Here is a 21564-nt window from a genome sequence, read left to right as displayed (position 1 = left end):
GTAAGAATTGTGAAACACAATATCTGTATTAACCATTTGTTTGTTTTTCATTTTAGTGTCAGCCTTCACTTAAACCTTCATTGCTTTGACTGCCTGAAGTGCAGAAAATAATGATCTAATCTGTTACTCTTTTTCCTCCCGTATTTACATGCTGCCTCCCTGTGGCTTGCTAACTACTTCCTAATTCAAGATCAAACAGGTTTGTGGGCTCAATTTTTTTATTTCCATTTTCAGTGGAGTTTTTTCTTTTATATATATTTTTCTGTAAGGGTGGTAGTTTGTGCAAGATCTGAACTTGATGCCATTAAAAGGGATATGTTATTGCATGTTATTACAACGTGTTTTACTTTTTTAATAACCTATAGAAAGATGAAATGAATGAAAGAATAAAAGCGATATCAAAATAGTATCAAAAGGAATTAGAGTTTGGCAACGTGGAGAGAGCAAGTTTTAGACCCAAAGCGCAGGAGCCAGGAGAAGTAGGATTATGTCCATGGTACTGGTTTCTCATGGGCTCCTTATTTTAAATTTAAAAAGAAATACTTTGTAATATTGTTTATCTAATAGTTGATTTTCTGTTTTATAGTAATCATGTTTTGATGTAAAATATTACAAGACACAATCCAGAAAATAGATCCATTATCTTGAAAGCAGATTCATTTTTTCATGAATAATGTTCTTTCTAAAAACTTTGGGATGCCTAGAATTTCATCTTCTAAAATGAAGGGGAGTAGAAATCCAAAATGGTGTGGAATGGTGGTGAACAAATTGTAGTTGTAATATGACTGAGCAATTAACGCAATGTAACTTATGACTCTGATTTGTTCTAATCTGAACAAGTTTATTGAAGGAACAGGTTTATCAAAATTTGGAAAGAGCATGGTATCAGTGAATGTAGTTAGCTACTATACCTATGATCTAATTGAATGGTGCAGTAGATTCAAGGAGCTGAATGGCCTCCTGTTCCTATGTTTTAGTGCAAGGCTACTTGTAGCATTATTTGAAAGTCTTGCAGTTAGTGCACCTGTAATGTATGGGGAAATTATTAACGAGTTTCAAAATCTCACATCCAGAGTGCATGTCAGTTTGTTTGTACTTGATTAGCTCAAATAACTATTATCTGTTAAATTAGTAATGCTGATTCATTACAGTGCAAAATATTAAGGAGAGCAACTAGTTGGAAAATGTCCATAACAAGCTAATTAAATTAATTTTTTTCTGATATCTTTGAACAGCTGTTTTATTTTCTCAGTTTGCCAACCTACGACACCTTTTAAAAATAGAATTCATATAATTTTACACAAAGCAGCTTAAAATAGTTTCCAAAAGATGTTTGAATGTGCCCAGAAAAGTGTTGCTGTTGGAATTCAATCAAATATCTTTTTTAAACCAGTGGCCTAACCCATCTTGGGAGTTGCTGCTTTCTGGAGTCTGTGTTCTTTCACTGGCTTTTTCTTAATGTTCTTCTAGTGTCTCTGCATGGATGATATTGGTGTCCTGCAGTGAGCTATTCCAGCTCCTTCACGTTAAATGTCGTTCTTTAATCGAGACTGCTCCTTGGTGTTAACTGACCCAGTCATGTGTGCTGCTCAGACAGCTGAGCACTTCTATCTTGGCATGATATAGCCTTACCTTAAATGCCCCAGCTACTCTAACCTTTCCTTGACAGCCTAGAATATCCAGGTACAAAAATAATCAACAGACAGCTCTTTCCTATCATGGAAAATGCATAATTGAAATTTGGTGTTCATTTTGAAACAAAATAAAGTTATCAGTATTGCTTATATTTATGCTTAATCAACTTATAGTTATATTAATCGAGGTCACTCGACTGACAAAATGTAAATATGTGATCTGCTCAATGAGATAAAAGTTTTTTTTTCCATTAAAGCAAGAAAGAAAGTATCTCCTGAAAAGATGGCAGAAATGCAGGCAAAAATTGATGAAGAGAGAAAAGTCCTTGAAGCCAAACTTGACATGGAGGAGGAAGAAAGAAACAAAGCCAGAGCAGAACTAGAGAAGAGAGAAAAAGACCTGCTGAAAGCACAGTAAGCAGAAGAATGTAAAAGTTCAATGAATGCATGAATGATTTTGAGATTCAAGTCACTAAAGTTACTAAAAAATATTAATGCAAGCTAATGCTTCACTCAGAATAAAAAATATAACAGAATTGGGCTTATTTTCATTGGAAAAAAGAACAGAAGTGGATGTGGTCCACACCATTGACTTGATTCTTCACTAATCAATCCATAGTTTTTACTTACTTTAATGAACAGAAATTCATGGACTGGCAAGCAGAGAATGTCTTGACGTTCTGTACAGCATGAATGTATGCAGGTTTTAAACTCAAGATGTGAGATTATGAGTGTGTTTCAAAATGGCCAGTTTTATGATGGAGAATGTTTGGTAGAAGAGCTTCCATTAGATCTTTTATTTTAAAAGGTGCTGCGTGTTTATCTGTATTTAAGATTGGGTTGTATAATGCTCCATGCATCACAGGGTTTCCTTCTTCTGAAATAGACAACAGGCTGGAATTGAATAATTTTAGATTGATATCTTTAAGGAGTAATAATTACATAGGGCAGAATTTTGGCGTTGGCGAGTAAGGGGGGGTGCCGCTGGTCAATGTGTAAAATGATGTGGGATGACGTGGGGTGGAACCCCAGAAGTCATCCAGGCCCATTTAAATTTTCAGGAAGGCCGAGGCACAGCAAAATCAACTATGGGCCCGCCGACCTGTCAATGGCCAATTGAGGCCATTGACAGGATCATTTAAACAATTAAAGGACCTGCCCGTCCAACCTTAAGGTTGGCGGGCAGGCCAGGAGCCCCAGTCGCGAATAGAGAAAACATAAAACCTCATCCAGTGGCACTGGATGAGGTTTCATGCAGGGTTTTAAAAATTTTAATAAAGGTATTCTGTAAATTATGAACATGTCCCATCTCATGTGACATTGTCACATGAGGGGGACATGTTTGGGAATTTTCTTTTCTATTGTTAATATTTTTGAAAGTGGAAGCGATCTCCCTGAGGCTGCACTTAACCTCAGGGAGTTGTGTGCTCTTTCGTGTGCATGCGCGAAAGAGTGCACTTTCGATTTCAGGGAATCCCCCCGCCCGCACAGGAAGCGCATAATGCTTCCTGCTGGACGTCACCCTGGGCAGGCCTAAAATGGCGGTGCAGCCCACCGCTGGCGGGGATCGACTCCCTGCCCGTCGTATTGGGTTGGGCCAACTCGCCCAACAGGCAGAAAATGCTGCTCATAATCTGAAGAAAACTGTTCCAGCTAGCAAATCAATATTCATTCATATACATATATATATGTATGTAATTAATGTGCTGAGTACTGATTTTAAAAATAACGGTTAGACAAACAGCACTCAATATTATTTATATGCAAATTGGCAGCAAATTCTGGCAAGCACACATGGGCAGTTAAACAGAAAAATCCTGAAGTTGCTGCCTGTGATGCACTGCCCCTTTGTAAGCTGTGTGAAAATTGCATCTCGCCTTCTGACTCTCCATTCAAATGTATTGAACTTTAAGTTCCCAAGCTGCTGTTCTAAATACAGGTGAAAGCCTCCATAGAAAGTTAGGCGTTGTCCATTCCGGTGTGATGACTCTTTTAACACTATGGGATATCCTAATTAGTGGCAAACAACCTCTCTGGCACTGAAAATTAACTTTCACATGTGGGAGTCTCATATCTTCAGCTTTTGTTGGAGATTAACAAAAATGTAAATACATTATTTTTTACTCTTTCTTGCTGTCTTTTCTCTCTCAACCCTATATTTCTCTCTTTTCTATTTTGCTTTCTTAATCTGTTTTGACATTGAATTCACTGTTGTAGCTTACCACTTTCTGGCTAAGACACTGCACTGCTCATTAACAATTCTTCAATCTGATTGATTGAAGAGATGCATATCTTACCCTGTTTGTACAGGTCGAAATGGCCTAAAAAGTGCACTGCACTATTTAAATATTTGGCTGGCTGCAACTTGCTGTTCAAAAGGCTGCAAAAAGTCAATGGGCGAGTGAAAGTCTAACAAAAGGCTGCTGCTGTTTGTTCTTCACTCATGGCAAAATCTGACTCAGTATATATTTATCTGCTTTTGTAATTTGCTTTTGGAGAACTGTCAGCATTCACCATCATAACCCTATGAAATTGGCAGCAACTTCTGACAGTTGTGCAATGAAGCACAAAAATCTAGAAGTTGCTATCGCTGAACCCCTGACCCTTCACACAGTGCAAGGCTGAAGGCCCTGCAGACAGCAATCTTAGGAAATCACTGAATTGACTGTTTTATAGTGTAATATCATTGTTTAAGAAGATTAACGTTTTTAATGAGCTGTAACTGGATTTTTAATGGGTGCACTAAGACATAAATATTGCAGAATAACCTTTCCTGCCCTGGAATTTATATAATATCAACTTTGTCATGATAATTCTATAATTTTTTTTAGTCTCTTTTCAGTTTCTAATGTGTATGTCCCAAACTTCATTTTGCTGTATGTAAAATTTAATTCAGTGTGAAGGATAATCAACTCATTTCACTTTGTGGTTTGCAGTCTGTGAGAATTCTTCATTGTGATTGGCTGCCTAGCTTGCTTGATGTTCACTGTGCTAACAGACTAGAAATTCCCTTGACTTTACACCAGATTCAAATTAATGTTGGGAAAGATGAAATCCATGCCTCAGAGATCACTAGATCTTTGTGGGCAGCTTTCTTTGAAGTCAATGGCGAATGCTGCCACTTTGACGCTGACCATAAAATCTAGGCCATGGTATCACATTGTTTATATAGGAGAGTGAGTTCATGTACTAAATAATTTTTCTGCATTCAGAGGCTTGTGTGCACTATCGGGACACAATGTTGTTCCCATCCCCTAGTGACTCCTTCTAGGTGATGGAGCTTGTGGATTTGTGCGGCACCTCTCAAAGAAGCCTTGGTGGGTTCTGATGATAGGTTATCTATATTTGTTTCCACAGATGCTGCTTGACCTGAGTATTACCAGCATTTTCTGGTTTTATCTCAGATTTCTAGCACCTGCAGTATTTTTCCTTGGCATACAGTGGTGTCTACTGGGGTCAATGTTAATGGACCTCTAGCATTTTCCCAATGACAGATATTAGGCTGACTGGCCTATAGTTTCCTGCTTCTTGTCTCCCTCCCTTCTTGAACAGGGGAGTCACATTGATGGTTTTCCAATCCACTGGGACCCTCCCGGAATCCAGTGGGTTCTAGAATATTTCAACCAATGCCTCCATTATTTCTGCAGCCACTTCGTTTAAAACCCTTGGATGCAGGTCATCAGGGCCTGGTGACTTGCCTGCTTTTAGTCCCATTAGTTTGTCAAATATTTTGTCCCTCATGACAGAGACTGCTACAAGATCTTCCCCCCTTTTAGCTCCTTGCATATCTGATTTCTTTGGGATGTTTATAGTATTCTCCACTGTGAAGACTGATGCAAAATATTGGTTTAAATTATCTGACATTTCTCTGTTCCCCATTATCAATTCTCCATTCACATCCTCCAAGGGCCCTCCGCTCACTTTAGCCACTCTTTTTTTTAATATACCTGTAAAAACTTTTGCTGTTTGGTTCTATATTTCTTGCCAATTTACTTTCATAATCAATTTTCTCCCTCTTTATTAGCTTTTTAGTCATCCACTGCTGGATCCTAAAAAAATTCTTAATCCTCTGGCCTACCACTATTTTTCATCACTTTGTATGCCTTTTGATTGGATACTCTCCTTGACCACCCCTGTTAACCATGGGTGGTTCATCCTTCTCAACGAGTCCTTTTTTTTGACTGGGATATATTTTTGCTGAATGTTATGAAACGTCTGTTTAAATGTCTGCCACGGCTCACTCACTGACCTTCCGCTTAGTCTATTTTCCCAGCCCTTTAGACAAATCTTTCTTCATACCTCTGTAATTGGCCTTATTTAAGTTGAGGACTCTGGTTTGAGACCCGAGTTGCTCACCCTCAAACTGGATCTGAAATTCTACCATGTCATGATCGCTACCCTCCAGAGGATTCTTAACTACGAAATCTCTTATTAATCCCACTTCATTACACATTACTAGAGCTAAAATAACCAGTTCCCGGGTAGCTTCTGCAATGTATTGCTCTAAGAAACAATCCCTGATGTCCTCTACAAACTCGTCTTCCATGTTACCTCTGCCAATTTGATTTGTCCAGTCAATAGGCAGACTAAAATCACCCAAGACAATTGCAACACCCTTCTTACACGCCTCCATTGTTTCCCGATTTATACTTCGTCCTGCAGTGAAGCAACTCTTTGGGGGCCTATAGACCACTCCCACCTGTGACTTCTTCCTCTTGCTGTTCCTTATTTCCACCCAAATTGATTCCACATCACGATCTATTGCACCTATACAACTACTCACCACCGTACTGATACCTTCCTTTATTAACAAAGCTACCCCACCTGATTTTCATTTTTGCCTATTTTTCCGGAATGTCAAATATCCTTGAATTTTAAGTTCCCAGCCTTGGTCACCCTGCAACCACGTCTCTGTAATAGCTATCAAGTCATATTCATTTATTTTTATTTGTGCCACCAATTCATCTATCTTGTTACAAATGCTTTGTGTATTCGGATAAAGAGCCTTAAACTTTGACTTTTTACCATTATTACTCATTCTGGTTCTAATTTTTGCTGTACTCTTCTGCTTATATTTTCTGCCTCTTCCTGTCACACTTTGATTATCGTTCGCCTCTTCATTACCCTGCACCTCTGCTCTCTCGTTTCTTTTTGATTTTTTAAACTTTGCTTCAGTTGAACCCTTCTCCCCCCACTGCCCACTAATTAGTTTAAAGTCCTATCTACAACCCTAGTTATACGATTCGCCAGGATACTGGTCCCAGCATGATTTAAGTGAAGCCTGTTCCAACAGAACAGCTCTCTCCTCCCCCAGTACTAGTGCCAGTGCCCCATGAATCGGAACCCATTTCTCCCACACTAATCTTTGAGCCACGCATTTACCTCTCTGATTTTATTCACTTTACTCCAATTTGCATGTGGCTCAAGTAGTAATCTGGAGATTATTACCTTTGTGGTTCTGCTTTTTAATTTAGCCCCAAGCTGCTCCTAGTCCCTCAGAAGAACCTTTTTCCTAGTCCTACCTATGTTGTTGGTACCTAAGTGGACACTACACCTGGATGCTTCCCCTTCCATTCCATGTTCCTCTCCAGACCAGAAGAGATGTCCTTAATCTTGGCACCAGGTAGGCAACACAGCCTTTGGGACTCTGCCTTTGCTGCAGAGAACAGTATATGTTCGCCTTACTATGCCAACCCCTATTACTACTACATTTCTCTTTTGTCCCCTGACTTGAATGGCACTCTGTACCACGGTGCTGTGGTCAGTTTGCTCATCCTCCCTGCAGTCTGTGCCCTCGTCCATGCCAGGAGCAAGAACCTCATACCTATTGGACAAGGGCAGTGGCTGAGGCTCCTCCAAAATGAAATTCTGGATGCCCATACCTGCCTCACTGGCAGTCACATCCTCCTGCCCCTGACCATGGTCCAAATTTGATGTGATTAATCTAAGGGGTGTGACTGTCTCCTGAAACAGTGTCCAGGTAACTGTCCCCCTCCCTGATGTGTCGCAGTGTCCGCAGCTTGGACCCCAGCTTATCAACGCTGAGCCAAAGTTCCTCGAACAGCCAACACTTGCTGCAGATGTGGTCACGGTGGATTGCACTGGTGTCCACCAGCTCCCACATAGTACAGCTGCACACGTCGTCTCCCAACCATCTTTATTCTATTTACTTAATTAATTTGGATGTTAAATATTTTATAAGTGAATTTCTTAACTGTACTCTTGAGCTGTAATAACATCTCCTGATTTAAACCACTTGCCAATCAAAAGAGACACGGAAGAGATACCCGCCAATCACCTACCTGTTTTCTTTTGATATCACATTTTGGCTCTGACAGGTAGAAACAGGTTGAAGGGGCTCTCTGCCCCTGGTTTTTAACTCTCGCCGCCACTGCCCTTCTCAAGCAGGTCCGCTTTCTGTGTGCACTATGTTAGGCTGTTTCTTGACTGGTCTGTATGACAGCTCTACCAGCATTGGTACAAGTCTTTGCATATCAGTGAGGAGGACTTCGCGGTGGCCACTATGCTAGGTTTATCTTTGCTATGTTGGATGAGCAGGTTGATGCTGGTTGGATTGTCCAATTTTATTCTTGTTTCTCGTTGCGATTTAATCTATCTGAGTTGCTTGCTTAGCCATTTCAGAGGGCAGTTGAAAATCAACCAAATTGCTTTATGTCTGATGTCACAAATAGGCCAGACTGGATTAGGACAGCAGATTTCTTGCCCTAAACGATGTTAGTGAACCAGATGAGTTTTTAATGACGATCTGGCAGTTTAATGATCACTGTTAGCTTTTCACCCCAGATTTATTTAATCAACTAAGTTTAAACTTCTCTTGGTGGGTTTTGAGCTCATGGGCAGAATATTATGCTCGGCATGCAGGCGCATGCCTGACACGCCCGAGTGTAAAATGCGTGCGTCCCAACATCATTGCGCACTCACGCAATATTTCATTCGGGGCCGCACGCTGGAGTCGGCTGCACACCTGCGATAATTAAAAGGCCTATTAAAGCCATTAACAAGCTAATTAAATTCAAATATATGTTGCCTGTCCGACCTTATGGTTGGCGGGTAGGCGACAAGGCCAAACAGCCTTTATATTTTTTAGGAAACCTCATCCACAAGCTGGATGAGGTTTCCTAAAGCAAATAAACATTAAGTAAAAACTTTATTTTGGAACTAAAAACATGTCCCATCTCATGTGACAGAGTTACATGAGGGGACATGTTTTATTAAAATCTTACTGTCTTTATTAATTCTTTAAAAAACCAATTCAATCTCCCTGAGGTATCTCCGTGCCTCAGAGAAATTGAAGCGCTCTTTCTTGCACATGTGTGAACTGCGCATTAGGCCTGGCTCTCTCTCCTCCCCCTGCTTGCACAGGCAGCGCTGAGCGCTGCTGCTCGCGTTCCAAGCTGGGCGTGCCTTAATTGGCCCCACATGAAATCTCAGTGTGGAGCCAATCGCAGTCGGCTCCCTGACCACTCCCTCCAAGAGCAAAATCCTGCCCCCTGTTTCTGGATTACTAATTTAATAGCATAATCACTGTGCTATTACACCCAGCACATTGACATGTATTCGTTGATAAGTTTTTTAACTTGTAGTTAAGTTTATTCTAGTAGTGATGTCTGAGGTCTTATGTTCTATTATGTTTCCTGCCAACAATTTTCAGATAAAATTAGTCAAATTTTTATGGCATTGTATGCTGCCAAGACCAAGTATTGTCTTTAGGTGAAGCGAGGTTAAACATTGGAGGCTTGCTTCCATCCTTATTTTAAATTTGCATATAAAATACAAGGACTGAATACAGTATTTTGAATTTATATTGCTCATTTGCAGCAAGACCTACCCTAATTTGGGAAACAGGTAGAGTTGATTGGAGGTGAGAGTTTCTCTGGATTACAGTTTGGGGAGCTGAGAGATGCAGAATAAAAGCGTGACAGCAGCACCACTGAAAGAGGGAAATGTATTGACAGTAGTTAGCTTACATTGACAATGTTGATTATAAATTTTGACATAGGTATGTGTGGTGGGTGAAGTTGATGAAACACGTACATAAGTGCAAGATTTATATGCAGAGATGTTTTCTTGAGTGCTCAATTTCATGGTTACATTGTTCAAATCTTGAACTACTTTTCTTTAAAGTACGCTTTAAGTATCTCAACTGTCGAATTTTACTTGCACATGTGGGGACGTTATCAGTACAGAATAGAGTTTCCTTAAACATTCCATAAAGCTATGTTTAGTTTAAAGTGTATTATACTTGTCTTCTGTATCAGTTTTGTTGCTGTTATTGTTTTTGAGGTATTACAATACCTAATTATGCCCACCAGATGTAGCAAGCATGCCAGTAATGGGAAGATTTGGGTTTTGTCTGCAATCCAATTGCAAAGAATTACACCCTTCCAGCTCTTCCATTGCAATTATGCTCCTATTTCTCCTCCTGTCCCTTAACTGTTATCTTACTGCTCAACACACTGACTGGAATTTTGTCAGCGTGGGGAGGGCTTCAATGACTGGCCCAAAAGCTGGAGAAACTCTGCCTTGGCAGCTTGTAGGACCACTGGCCATGTTTTTTGGCTGTCTGGCAGCTAATTAGTTACTGTTGAGGCTCCTGTCCCTTTGAAAAATGCCCACCCCCTAGAGCTGCTAGCTAATCAGAGGGCCAGCAGCTCAGTAATCTCAGCAGCATTGTCCAAAATGGTGACCGTTGCTGGCAACTCACATGAGAGGATGCCATGGGAGCAGGTGTCCCTCCCAACCAGGTAAGTGGAGTCTTGGGTGCTGGGACCAGTTGGACAGGTCCTAGTGAAGTTGAGGTGTGGTGGTTGGGGTGGTGGGGGTGGGGGAAGGCTGCGAGGCCCTTAATTGGCCATAGAGTACATGTTGGAAAGCCGTCAGGCGACCTCCCATTGTAGGGCCTGCCTATCAGTGGCGGTAGGAAGAAGCCATTGACTGGCCATTTAAGTGGCTAAATTGGCCTCTGGACAGGAAGGTCATCCTCCACCCTCCCCACAGCTGGTAAAATGCTATGGCTGGAAGAGGACCACGGGAACTCCAACCCGCACCTTCCCTCAACATTTTACGGGCCCCCATGCCACCTCACTGGTAACATCCAGCCCATTATCTTTCTTGGGCACATTGGGGCCATAGTGGAGTTATTTTCAAATTACTACATTGGTTAGTTGCTAAGACATTATCTCAAATGAGTTAAAACTTTACTGTGAGCAAATGCAAGTGACTCCCCTGCATGGCTATGTTACCTGCAACAAGATATTTTAAGTTGTGTCTCTTTTAATAGACAAGTTATATTTAACTAGGTTATGAACATAGAAGCATGCAGTTACATGAACGAAAATGGCATGGTATCAGAGCTCCTTAAAACCCTGCATACTGTGATGTGCCAATAAGCTATTCAAAAGATTTTGTAAGAGGTGTTAAACAAAGTGTGTTCTTTAAAAATGTTTTTGCTTATATAAAAAAAAAATTACTCTAGTGATTGGAAGGTTGTGCCAAGATGTCATTTCCTAATGAAAAATTTTGAATATGATTATCATGAGCTATTTTTTTGAGGGTCCTTTAAGATATTTTGGTAACTTTCCTTGTAATATTTGCTGTTCTTAATCTGCTTCTGTCCCTCTGTGGAAACTGCTTGCACTTATTGACCAAAGTTAACAAGTCCAAAATCACAGATCAACCTGAATCGCACTGGTCCAAAGTCCAACACTACTTTGATTTTCTTTTTGGTAACTTGTGTTATTGTTAATGATTTATATTTTTTACTCTCATTGAAGGGAATTTACATCTTAATGTTTGATAAAATAAAAGTGTGTAACGGGATCCATTCACTGGGATTCTTAAGGCAGGAGCATCAGACCTTGTTGGAAAAATTGTCAGCTCTAGAGAAGAAGGTGATTGTGGGAGGAGTGGATCTTCTGGCCAAAGCTGAAGAGCAAGAAAGACTACTGGATGAGTCAAATTGTGAGCTAGAGGCACGCCGGAATCGTGCAGAGCAACTTCGGAAAGAGCTGGAGGAAAAAGAGGTAATGCAATTTCTATTCTAATGTATTTTTCTTACGCCACAAAATTGAAACACTGCCTCACTTGGTCTTGTTATTTTTTCTATTATTCATTCATGGGACATGGGTGTTACTGGCTAGGCCAGCATTTATTGCCCATCCCTAACTGCCCTTGAGAAGGTGGTGCTGCGCTGCCTTCTTGAACCGCTGCCATCCATGTGGTATAGGTCCATTCGCAGTGCTGTCATTGGTGGGAGAGGGGGGAGAGTTCCAGGATTTGGACCCAGTGACAGTGAAAGAACAGCTATATACTTCCAAGTCAGGATGGTGAGTGGCTTGGAGGGGAACTTCCAGGTGGTGGTGTTCCCATGTGTCTAATGCCCTTGTCCTTCTAGATGGTAGTGCTCATGGGTTTGGAAGGTGCTGCCTAAGGAGGCTTGATGAGTTCCTGCAGCGCATCTTGTAGATGGTACACACTGCTGCCACTATGTGTCCGTGGTGGAGGGAGTAAATGTTTGTCAATGGGATGCCAATCAAGCAGGCTGCCTTTTCCTGTATGGTGTCAAAGTTCTTGTGTTGTGGAGCTGTACTCATCCAGGCAATTGGAGAGTATTCCATCACACTCCTGCCTTGTGTCTTGCAGATGGTGAACAGACTTTGGGGAGTCAGGGGGTGAGTTACCTGCCACAGGATTCCTAACCTATGACCTGCTCTTGTAGCCTCAGTATTTATATTGTCATGACCACAGATCATAGCCCCGAATTACATACGGGCATATTGAACTTTTAAGTAAGACATCTGTTTTTTAAAAAAGGACCTACAACCAAGAACTGGCTGGGACTTTAAGGTAACCACTTGCTTGAAAATTCCTATGTGGATTACACTTGACCAACTAGACCAGAGAATGAATGTCACACTTAAAAAGGTATCAATGCCTACTTCAGACAGAGACGCTTCAAAGGAAAAGATGCAGTGCAAAAACTGAACTGCAATCGCCTGTGGCTGTGGAAGTAATGAAGTCTGATTACCATCTCACCAGGAACCATCTCCTGTGAGTTATAACCCAGGCTGTGGACATGATGTAAGTTGAAAAGAAAGCAGAAGTAGGCGAAAGACGTTTTTTTTTTCCCTTCCAGGAATACACAAGAAAAAGAGGTTAAAAATCCAACTGGAACCCTGGTTCTATGTGCTAGTTTTGGTGTTCCAGGCCTGGTGTGCGAGGGTATGCTGTGAAGGTCACAGCTGAAGAACATCAACTAGGCGTTCCTGCATTTGCAGGTAAAAAGTTTCTCTCTGATTGCTGGAAGCAAGTCACAAGTCAGCACAGCCACAGTCGAAAAGGAAACAGGACAACTCCTTTCAGCTAACCTGCAGAACCGGGAATCTCCAAACCGACTGCTCAACTGCCCAAAGTCAGCTCTACTAGAATCATCCAACTTAATGGCTGCAATGTTATATCATCTATTCCTCATGGACCAGCCAAAGATTAATTCATATATATTTTTAACTTTTTTATTTCTGGACTTACTTCTCATTTCTAATCTGTCTATGTGTATTGCGTTTTATTATTTTTTTCCTCACGTTTTAGTAACTAATAAACTCTCTTTCTTTAACTCAAAAAAAAGCCTGGCTAAGTTGGCTCTTTTTAAAACATAAATATATCTGGACCAGGAAAAGGTATCCATGTGGAAAGGGATGCTTTTTAAATTAACCTTGTTTCAACCAACCAAGTGGGTTGAATAAAGAAGGGGAGCCATTTCATCCCTCCTCCACTCGGGAGCATAACAATTTGGGGTGCCTCATTGGGGATCATAACAAATTGGCCCGGGGGTCAGTCGTAACAATATGGTTAGTTCAGTTCAGTTTCTGCTCAATGCTAACCCCACAGCATGTTGATAGTCGGGGATTCAACAATGGTAATGCAATTGAATGTCATGGAGTGATGGTTAGATTCTCTCATTTTGGAGATAATTGTTGCCCTGCACTTGTGTGGCGCAAATGTTACTTGCCACTTGTCAGCCCAAACCTGGATATTGTCCAGGTCTTGCTGCATATGGACATGGACTGCTTCAGTATCTGAGGAGTTGCGAATGTGCGGAGCATTGTGCAATCATCAGTGAACATCACCACTCCTGACCTTATATAGAAGGAAGATAATTGATAAAGCAACGGAAGATGGTTAGACCTGAGGAAATTCTGCAGTGATGTCCTGGAACCGACATGATTGACCTACAACAACAACAACCGTCTTCCATTGTGATAGGTGTGACTCCAACCAATGGAGAGTTTTCCCACTAATTCCATTGACTCCAGTTTTGTTATGGCTCCTCGATGCTACACTCGCTCAAATGCAGCCAAATGTCAAGGGCTGTCACTCTCACCTCACCTCTGGAGTTCAACACTTTTGTCCATGTTTTAACCAATGTTGTAATGGGCTCAGGAACTGAGAGACCTTGGGGTAACCCAAGCTGAGCGTCAGTGTGCAGACTATTGCTAAGCAAGTGCTGCTTGATAGCACTGTTGATGACTCCCTGCCTCACTTTACTGATGGAATGGTGATTGGCCAGATTTGATTTGTCCTGCCTTTTGTATACAGGGCAATTTTCCACATTGCCAAGTAGATACCAGTGTTGTAGCTGTACTGGAACAGCTTGGCTAGGGGCGCAGCAAGTTTTAGAGCACAAGTCTTTAGTACTATTGCTGGAATATTGCCAGGGCCCATAGCCTTTGCAGCATCCAGTGCCTTCAGCCACATGCATGAATCTCAAAAAGCTAGCATACAAGTTCATCAGGTAATAGGTAAGGCAAATGGAATTTTGACCTTTATTTCAAAGGGAATGTGGTATAAAAGTAGGGAAGTCTTGCCAAAACTAAACAAAGCACTAGTAGACCACACCTAGAATATAATGAACAGTTTTGGTCCCCTTATCTAAGGAAAGATATACTGGCATTGGAGGCAGTCCAGAGAAGGTTCACTAGGTTGATCCCGGGTATGGAGGGATTTTCGTATGAGGAGAGGTTCAGTAGGTTGGGCCTGTACTCATTGGAGTTTAGAAGAATGAGAGGCGACCTTATTGAAATAAATAAGATTCTTAGGGGGCTTGACAGGGTAGATGCTGAGAGGTTGTTTCCCTTGTGCGAGAATATAGGACCAGAAGGCATAATCTCAGAGTAAGGGGGTGCCCATTTAAAACAGAGATGAGAAGGAATTTCTTCTCTGAGGGTAGTCAATCTGTGGAATTCTTTATTGCAGAGGGCTCTAGAGGCTGGGTCGTTAAGTATATTCAAGGCTGAGATAGACAGATCTTTAATCAGTAAGGAAATCAAGAGTTATGGGGAAATGGCAGGAAAGTGGAGATGAGGATTATCAGATCAGCCATGATCTCATTGAATGACGGAGCAGAGTCGATGGGCTGAATGGCCTACTTCTGCTCCCACGTGTTATGGTCTTATGGCTTCTTGATATCCTGTGGAGTGAATCGAATTGGCTGAAAACTAGAATCTATGATGCTGGGGAACTCTGGAGGAGGCCGAGGTGGATCATCCAGTTGGCACTTCTGGCTGAAGCCTGTTGCAAATGCTTCAGCCTTGTCTTTTGCACTGATGTACAGGGCTCCCCCAGCATTGAGGATGGGGATATTTGGGGAGCCACCTTCTCCAGTGAGTTATTTAATTGTCCACCATTCATGGCTGGATGTGGCTTCAGAGCTTAGATCAGATCCATTGGTTGTAGAATTGCTCAGCTCTGTCTGTCACTTGTGTTTATGTTCCAAGCTGATGTTACTACTGGACAAGCCAGATCTCAGGGTGGAACCCGGCTTGATAGATCCTAACTTTTATTTTTGTTTTGAAACGTGGAGGGTGGCTACTGAGCAGTCTCGGGAGTTAGCTGATGAACTTTTAAGAAAAGAATAAAACATTTATTAAACAAGAAAAGATGAACTATTTAACATAGTCCTTCACCCAGAACTATATCTTCGTAGATTCGTAATGATAGTGCAAGTAACAAAAGCTATCTCATATTCTCATGTTCACCATAACTACATAGTCCATGTAAATCAATAGGTGACCTGTGGTCAGGCACACTATACTCTAAAACCAAGTAACAAATGGCACCCCAAACGGATGCTGTGGATTTCTGATCAACTCCCTCCAGATGCTTTTCACACCGTGAGCCAACCAGTGTTACTGAATTCCACCTTTCACTTGGAGGTTTCCGATCTCCTCTCTCCGCTTTGGAATCTTCTCCCAAACCATGCTTTCTCTTGGAAGCCTTTCATAAGGGTTGCTTCTAGGCTTTTGAAGTGTCCTTTTGATGTATCTTTGTGCTGGATCATCACGTGCATTCAAGCTTCATTCCACACACTGTCTCTCAGACTTAGCTGTGCCAATAGAACACCACTGCATCATGTGCCCAAAGTAAAGAGTGACCGACCTTCGGCTGTCTCCTTGGATCTTCTGGTTTCTTGCAAGCCTATTTTGCTTTAAGTCTGCGTCCTGCAGTTTTCTCCCTTTTAAGCTTGGAGCCTTTCTGTCTGCTCCTTACTATCACTTCCACTGAACAGGATCTTGTTCCAAATTCCTGTCCTTGTCCTTTGAGTTAACTTATAGGGCTTCTTTGAGCCTTTCTCTTTTTCTTTTTGAACCTGCTCCCTGCATTCCCTCTTGAAATCCAGAACTCACTTGACATTCACTGTTACTTTCACTTTAGATCAACTATCCAAGGTTCTTTAGACTTATTTTCCTCAGCAATCTGCCAATATGTCAGCTAGACAGAGGCTTAAAGTGCTTCCTCCATCTTAGAGCATAATCACCAACTGAACTCAAATTGCTTTCGGTTTCTTCGTCTCTGTGGAGGCCTCCTGTTGCTAGGCAACAGCCTTTTTTCCTACCTTGTGTTTGTTTTAACTCCCCTTCAAGAGTCATAAAACCTCATTATAATGCAGGCATTTATTAAAGTGTAACTAAAACTCAAGTTTCCCCCTTTCTTAACACATCAATCCAGAAACAGAAATCAAACTTAGACTCAAAGCTAAAATTTATTCCTAACACCCACAAATACAAATATAACTTACTTAAACTATCTCTAATTCTTAACACTTGCGTGCCAAACAGCCTCAGCAGCTAGTAATCCTGTGTAGTAGTTTTACCAGGTTGACAGCTCATTTTTATGTCTGCTTGGTGCTGCTCCTGGCATGCCTTCCTGCACTCATTGAACCAGGATTGACCCTGTGGCTTGGTGGTAATGGTGGAGTGGGGGATATGGCTGGCCACGAGGTTACAGATTGTGGTTGCGTACAATTCTGCTGCCTGATAGCCCACAGCACCTCATGGTTGCCCAACCTTGAGTTGCTAGAAACAAAAACTCTTCTGAAGAAGAGTTATATGGTCTTGAAATATTAACTCTGCCTTTCTCTCCACAGATGCTGTCAGACCTGCTGAGTTTTTGTTTCTTGATTTTGTTTCAGATTTCCAGCATCCACAGTATTTTGCTTTTATCTTGAGTTGCTAGATCTGCTTGAAATCTATCCCATTTAGCATGGCCACATAACATGATGGAGGGTGTCCTCAATGTGAAGATGGCACTTCACCTCCACAAGGACTGTGCGGTGGTCACTCCTGTGATACTGTCATGGGCAGATGCATCTGTGGCAGGCAGGTTGGTGAGGATGAGTTCTAGTATGTTTTTCCCTCTTGCTGGTTCCCTCACCACCTGCCGCAGACCTAGTCTAGCAGCTATGTCCTTTAGGACTTGGCCAGCTCAGTCTGTAGTAGTGCTACCAAGTCACTCTTGCTGATTGACATGGGAGTCCCCCAACCAGAGTACACTCTGCACCCTTGCCACCGCCAGTGCTTCCTTCAAGTGGTGTTCAACATGGAGGAGTACTGATTCATCAGCTGAGGTGGTGTGGTATGTTGTAATCAGGAGGTTTCCTTTTACATGTTTGACCTGAAGCCATGAGACCTCGAGTGGTTTGGAGTCGATGTTGAGAACTTCCTGGCAACTCCCTCCTGACTGTATACCACTGTGCTGCCACCTCTGCTGGGTTTGCCCTGCAGGTGGGACAGGGCATACCGGGGGTGGTGATGGTGGTGTTTGGGATATTATCTGTAAGGTATGATTCCATGAGTATGATTAGGTTAGGCTGCTGCTTGACTAGTCTGTGAACAGTTCTCCCAATTTTGACACTAGCCCCCACAGATTAGTAAGGAGGACTTTGCAGGGTCGACAAGGCTGAGCTTACCGTTGTCGCTTTCGATACTTAGGTCGATGCCAGGTGGTCCATCCAGTTTCATTTATTTCAGACTTTTTAGTGGTTTGATACAATTGAGTGGCAAGAGCGCATTTAAGAGTCAACCACATTGCTGTGGATATGGAGTCATACGGAGGCCAGATCAGATAAGGATGGCAGACTTCTTGCCCAAAAAGGACATGAGTGAACCAGAAGGGTTTTTTTTACAACAATCGTCAATGGTTTCATGGCCATCATTAAGCTTTTAATTCCAGATTTTTTTATTGACTTCAAATTCCGCCATCTGTCGTTGTGTTAATTGATCCCTGGTCCCCAGAGCAAATCGCTGGGTCTCTGAGTTACTAATCCTGTGACAATACCACTACGCCATGGCCTGCCCAAGAGGGCACCTGTGCCCCCTTTCGCTCGCACCCCACTGGACCCCGCCATAGTTATCCGACTGTTACAAGCCTTTAAAACTCCAGCTTTGTATCACTTAAACTCTACTTTTTGATATACCTCTTGTTTCAGTTTTGGTGGGGCCTTATATTTTAGATCAGGCTTGTCCAACAGTTGTGCATTTCAATTTTTTTTCTCACTCAGAGGCCAATGAGCAAATTTCGGAAGGATTAAGTTTGGCACAACATTAAACATGAATTTGAAAAGAAAGCTACCAAATGAAAAGAAACAACTTGGAAAAAAAATGTCAAAGCAATAAATTGATCATTTTTAAATGAGTTATAAATAAAGGTGGCCATCAGAGTGTGAGTGTGTGTGTCTGTGTATCTGGCTCACTGCAGTCTCTGGGAACTCACTTACCCACTGTGAGAATGGGTGTGTGTGTGTGTGTGTGTGTCGGTGGGTGTTGGTGGTGAGGGTGAATGAGAGTGAGCCAGACTCTCTCTCTTTCTGTCTGTCTGTGTCTCTCTCTTTTTCTCTCTCTCTCTCTCTCTCTCTCTCTCACTTACTCACGCACACGCATGTATTCCCCGCACGCACTCATGCCTGCACTACACCACCACCATCCCCCCCACCCCACCTGCGCACACCTTCCTGTCCAGGCATGCCTGCGCTCACCTCTCCTAACTGCGCATTCTTGGAGCAGTCAGTCCTGTATTTCGATGGGTAAAACAATACACATTAGGTCTGTCAAGTATTTGGCTATGTAAAATGGTACACATTAGGTCTGTTGGGTATCTGAATTGGATATTTAGTGAAAATGTTGTCAGTGATTCATATGGATGGGTGCTCAACTCTCCAGTTTTCCTAAGACAAATTGGATCATGTTGTAACAGACAATCCTAGTTGACTAACCACCTGCTGCATGGTTCAGGGACATTGTGTGTAAATCAGCCTCACTCACTCACCCAGCCTCCAACTCAGTGTGGGGGCTGCGATGAGATGGGAAGAGAGACTTGGAGCCATGCTTGACACCTAGCGGTGCCCAAACGCTGGGGAGAGTCAGGGGAGCCAAGGCCCGGCATGCCTTCCTAGTCTCTTTCTGTTTCTGCCCCTCCTGAAATCCTCTCCTTTTCCCTCCACGTACTCACAGCTGCAGGTGTACGCTGCTCCTCCAATCACAGGCTGTTTCTTTTCCATGTTTGTTACTGATAGGCTCACCAATGAGCCTATCAGCAGCAAACGCAGGAGAGGAATGGCTGGTAATCGGAGGAGCAGTCCCTTCTAGATATCTTCAACTTCATCTACCCGTGTTACCAGCATTTTGAACAGTGGCTCCGGGGCAACAGAGAGGCTTCATGGGCTGCAATGTGGTCTGTGGGCCAGGTATTGGACAAGCCTGTTTTTGACCTTAGCCATTTTGTTCAGTTTTCCTAATTTAAAAGGACAAGATTCAAGGTTGTAGGAAAATAGTTTTGCTGTGCAATCTGGATGAATAAACAACATTGGGGTATCTAGATATCAGCAACTTTTTTTTAACATTAGAGAAGCATTTACATTCAGAACAGTAAAACAGTCAATGTATTTGATATTGAAAATAATTAAGGTGCAACCACTGACTCCATGTACATAGGGTCACTTCTTTAGCAAAGCTCCACACTGACTCAGACCATCTGCTCCCACCAAATCCTGCTTGCCTATCTTGCCCTGTCTTACCCTTGCTGACCTACATGTTAAATTCTCTTCATGTTTAAACACTTTCAGGTCTCTTATTTCTGTAACCACAAACTCTACAAATCCCTAGAACTTACTGTTCCTCTGACTCTGGGCTCTTGTGCATCTCCCCTCTTTAATTAACTGTTTGCCATCTGGGCCACTTGCTCTAAATTTCTTCAGTAAGCCTCTTCACTACCTCCTGCTTTCCCACCATCCTTAAAACTTACCTTTTAAATTGCCTTTTGATCACCTCAACTATTACGTTGTTTGTGTGTATATGCAAGTAGCCTCACCTGTCATCATGCTGCAATTATATTGGCTCAGATAAGTTAGTATCATTAGAAATTCTCTTATATACTTGTTGTAGGATAACCATAAATTTTCTTTGTTCGCAAGAATTACGCTGCAATGTTCCTGCTTGTAGCACGGTTTATAGGGGTAGGGTTATCCTGAAACGGTGTTGCATCCATATATGTTGGTACTGGCCTCTCTTAAAAATAAATTGATATCCCTTTGTGGTCTTTTTTTCAATAAATAGCAAGAACGTTTGGACATTGAGGAGAAGTATACCAGTTTGCAGGAGGAGGCCCAGGGCAAGACGAAGAAACTGAAGAAAGTTTGGACAATGCTTATGGCTGCAAAATCTGAGGTGAGAAGGCAGGCACATTTATGAAGAAGCTTTTAGGGTATTTTCCTTGTATAGTATTGTTTATTCTACTGAAACATCCCTCAAGTTTCACATAAGGATATAAAAAACTGAAAGCTAGTTCAGTTAAATAATTATTTGGCTGAAAGAAACTCCAAAAATGAATAAATGTACTACGAAAACAGTCCCAAATATTTTACTGCTTAATTTTATTGACGATTGAATTGACTGTTCCACGTAAAAGTAAAGCTCTTTCATTTGACCTTGTTTGATAACCAGTATCAGTCAAGCCCTACTGGAGGTCACCCCTTTGCCTGGTTTCTTTGCATTGCATCTTTCAGGCATTGTGTGCTTCATGGCATGATGACATTTCTGATACATTATTCTGTTCTTTTTATTCAAAGATGGCAGACTTGCAGCAAGAACATCAACGTGAAATTGAAGGACTGCTGGAGAATATAAGACAACTGAGCCGAGAGCTCCGTCTCCAGATGCTCATTATTGACAACTTCATTCCGCAAGAATACCAGGTTGGACAGTGGGTCTTAATTAAATATGTTGGGGGTTTTTGATGGAAAAATGGAATGCTTGACTTTGATGCCTTGGGGCAATGTAACATACAGCTTCCATGGATAAGGAATGTGTTTTTCATAAATGTGCACAACACTTATCTATATATGAGTCTTTGAATTTTCAATAGAAAATAGCCTAAATTGAAATATAGTACAGGAACTAAAGGGAAGTAGGCTTACACTTTGTCTTGTGAATGTTGATGTTTGTAAATTATGAAGATTTTCTTATTCCTGGCGAGATCAGTGTGCCATCCTTTGTGCATTCTCTCAAATTGAATTGGGAACAATGTTGTTAAAAACTGTTATTTTATACCACTAATGTGCTCTTTGTTCATCTTTTTCCAC

General features: G+C 41.8%; 1 protein-coding gene across 2 annotated transcripts in view; it reads left to right on the top strand.

Moving 5' to 3' along the window:
* Positions 1 to 21564, top strand: part of kif3a (kinesin family member 3A) — a 100874-nt gene that overhangs the window by 58105 nt on the left and 21205 nt on the right. Inside the window, exons 10-14 of one of the 2 annotated variants that reach the window (XM_041193337.1) lie at positions 191 to 199; positions 1892 to 2048; positions 11497 to 11677; positions 20540 to 20650; positions 21052 to 21177. In XM_041193337.1, coding sequence (XP_041049271.1) covers positions 191 to 199; positions 1892 to 2048; positions 11497 to 11677; positions 20540 to 20650; positions 21052 to 21177 — 584 coding nt within the window. Of the gene's footprint in view, positions 1 to 190; positions 200 to 1891; positions 2049 to 11496; positions 11678 to 12296; positions 12326 to 12789; positions 13229 to 20539; positions 20651 to 21051; positions 21178 to 21564 lie in introns of those variants that run through there. The other variant, XM_041193338.1, reaches the window with a different exon arrangement.

The sequence above is a fragment of the Carcharodon carcharias genome, chromosome 8, assembly GCF_017639515.1.
Source record: "Carcharodon carcharias isolate sCarCar2 chromosome 8, sCarCar2.pri, whole genome shotgun sequence".
NCBI lineage: Eukaryota > Metazoa > Chordata > Chondrichthyes > Lamniformes > Lamnidae > Carcharodon > Carcharodon carcharias.
The sequence above is the reverse complement of the archived record's forward strand: the minus strand, read 5'-3'. Positions and strand labels throughout refer to the sequence as shown.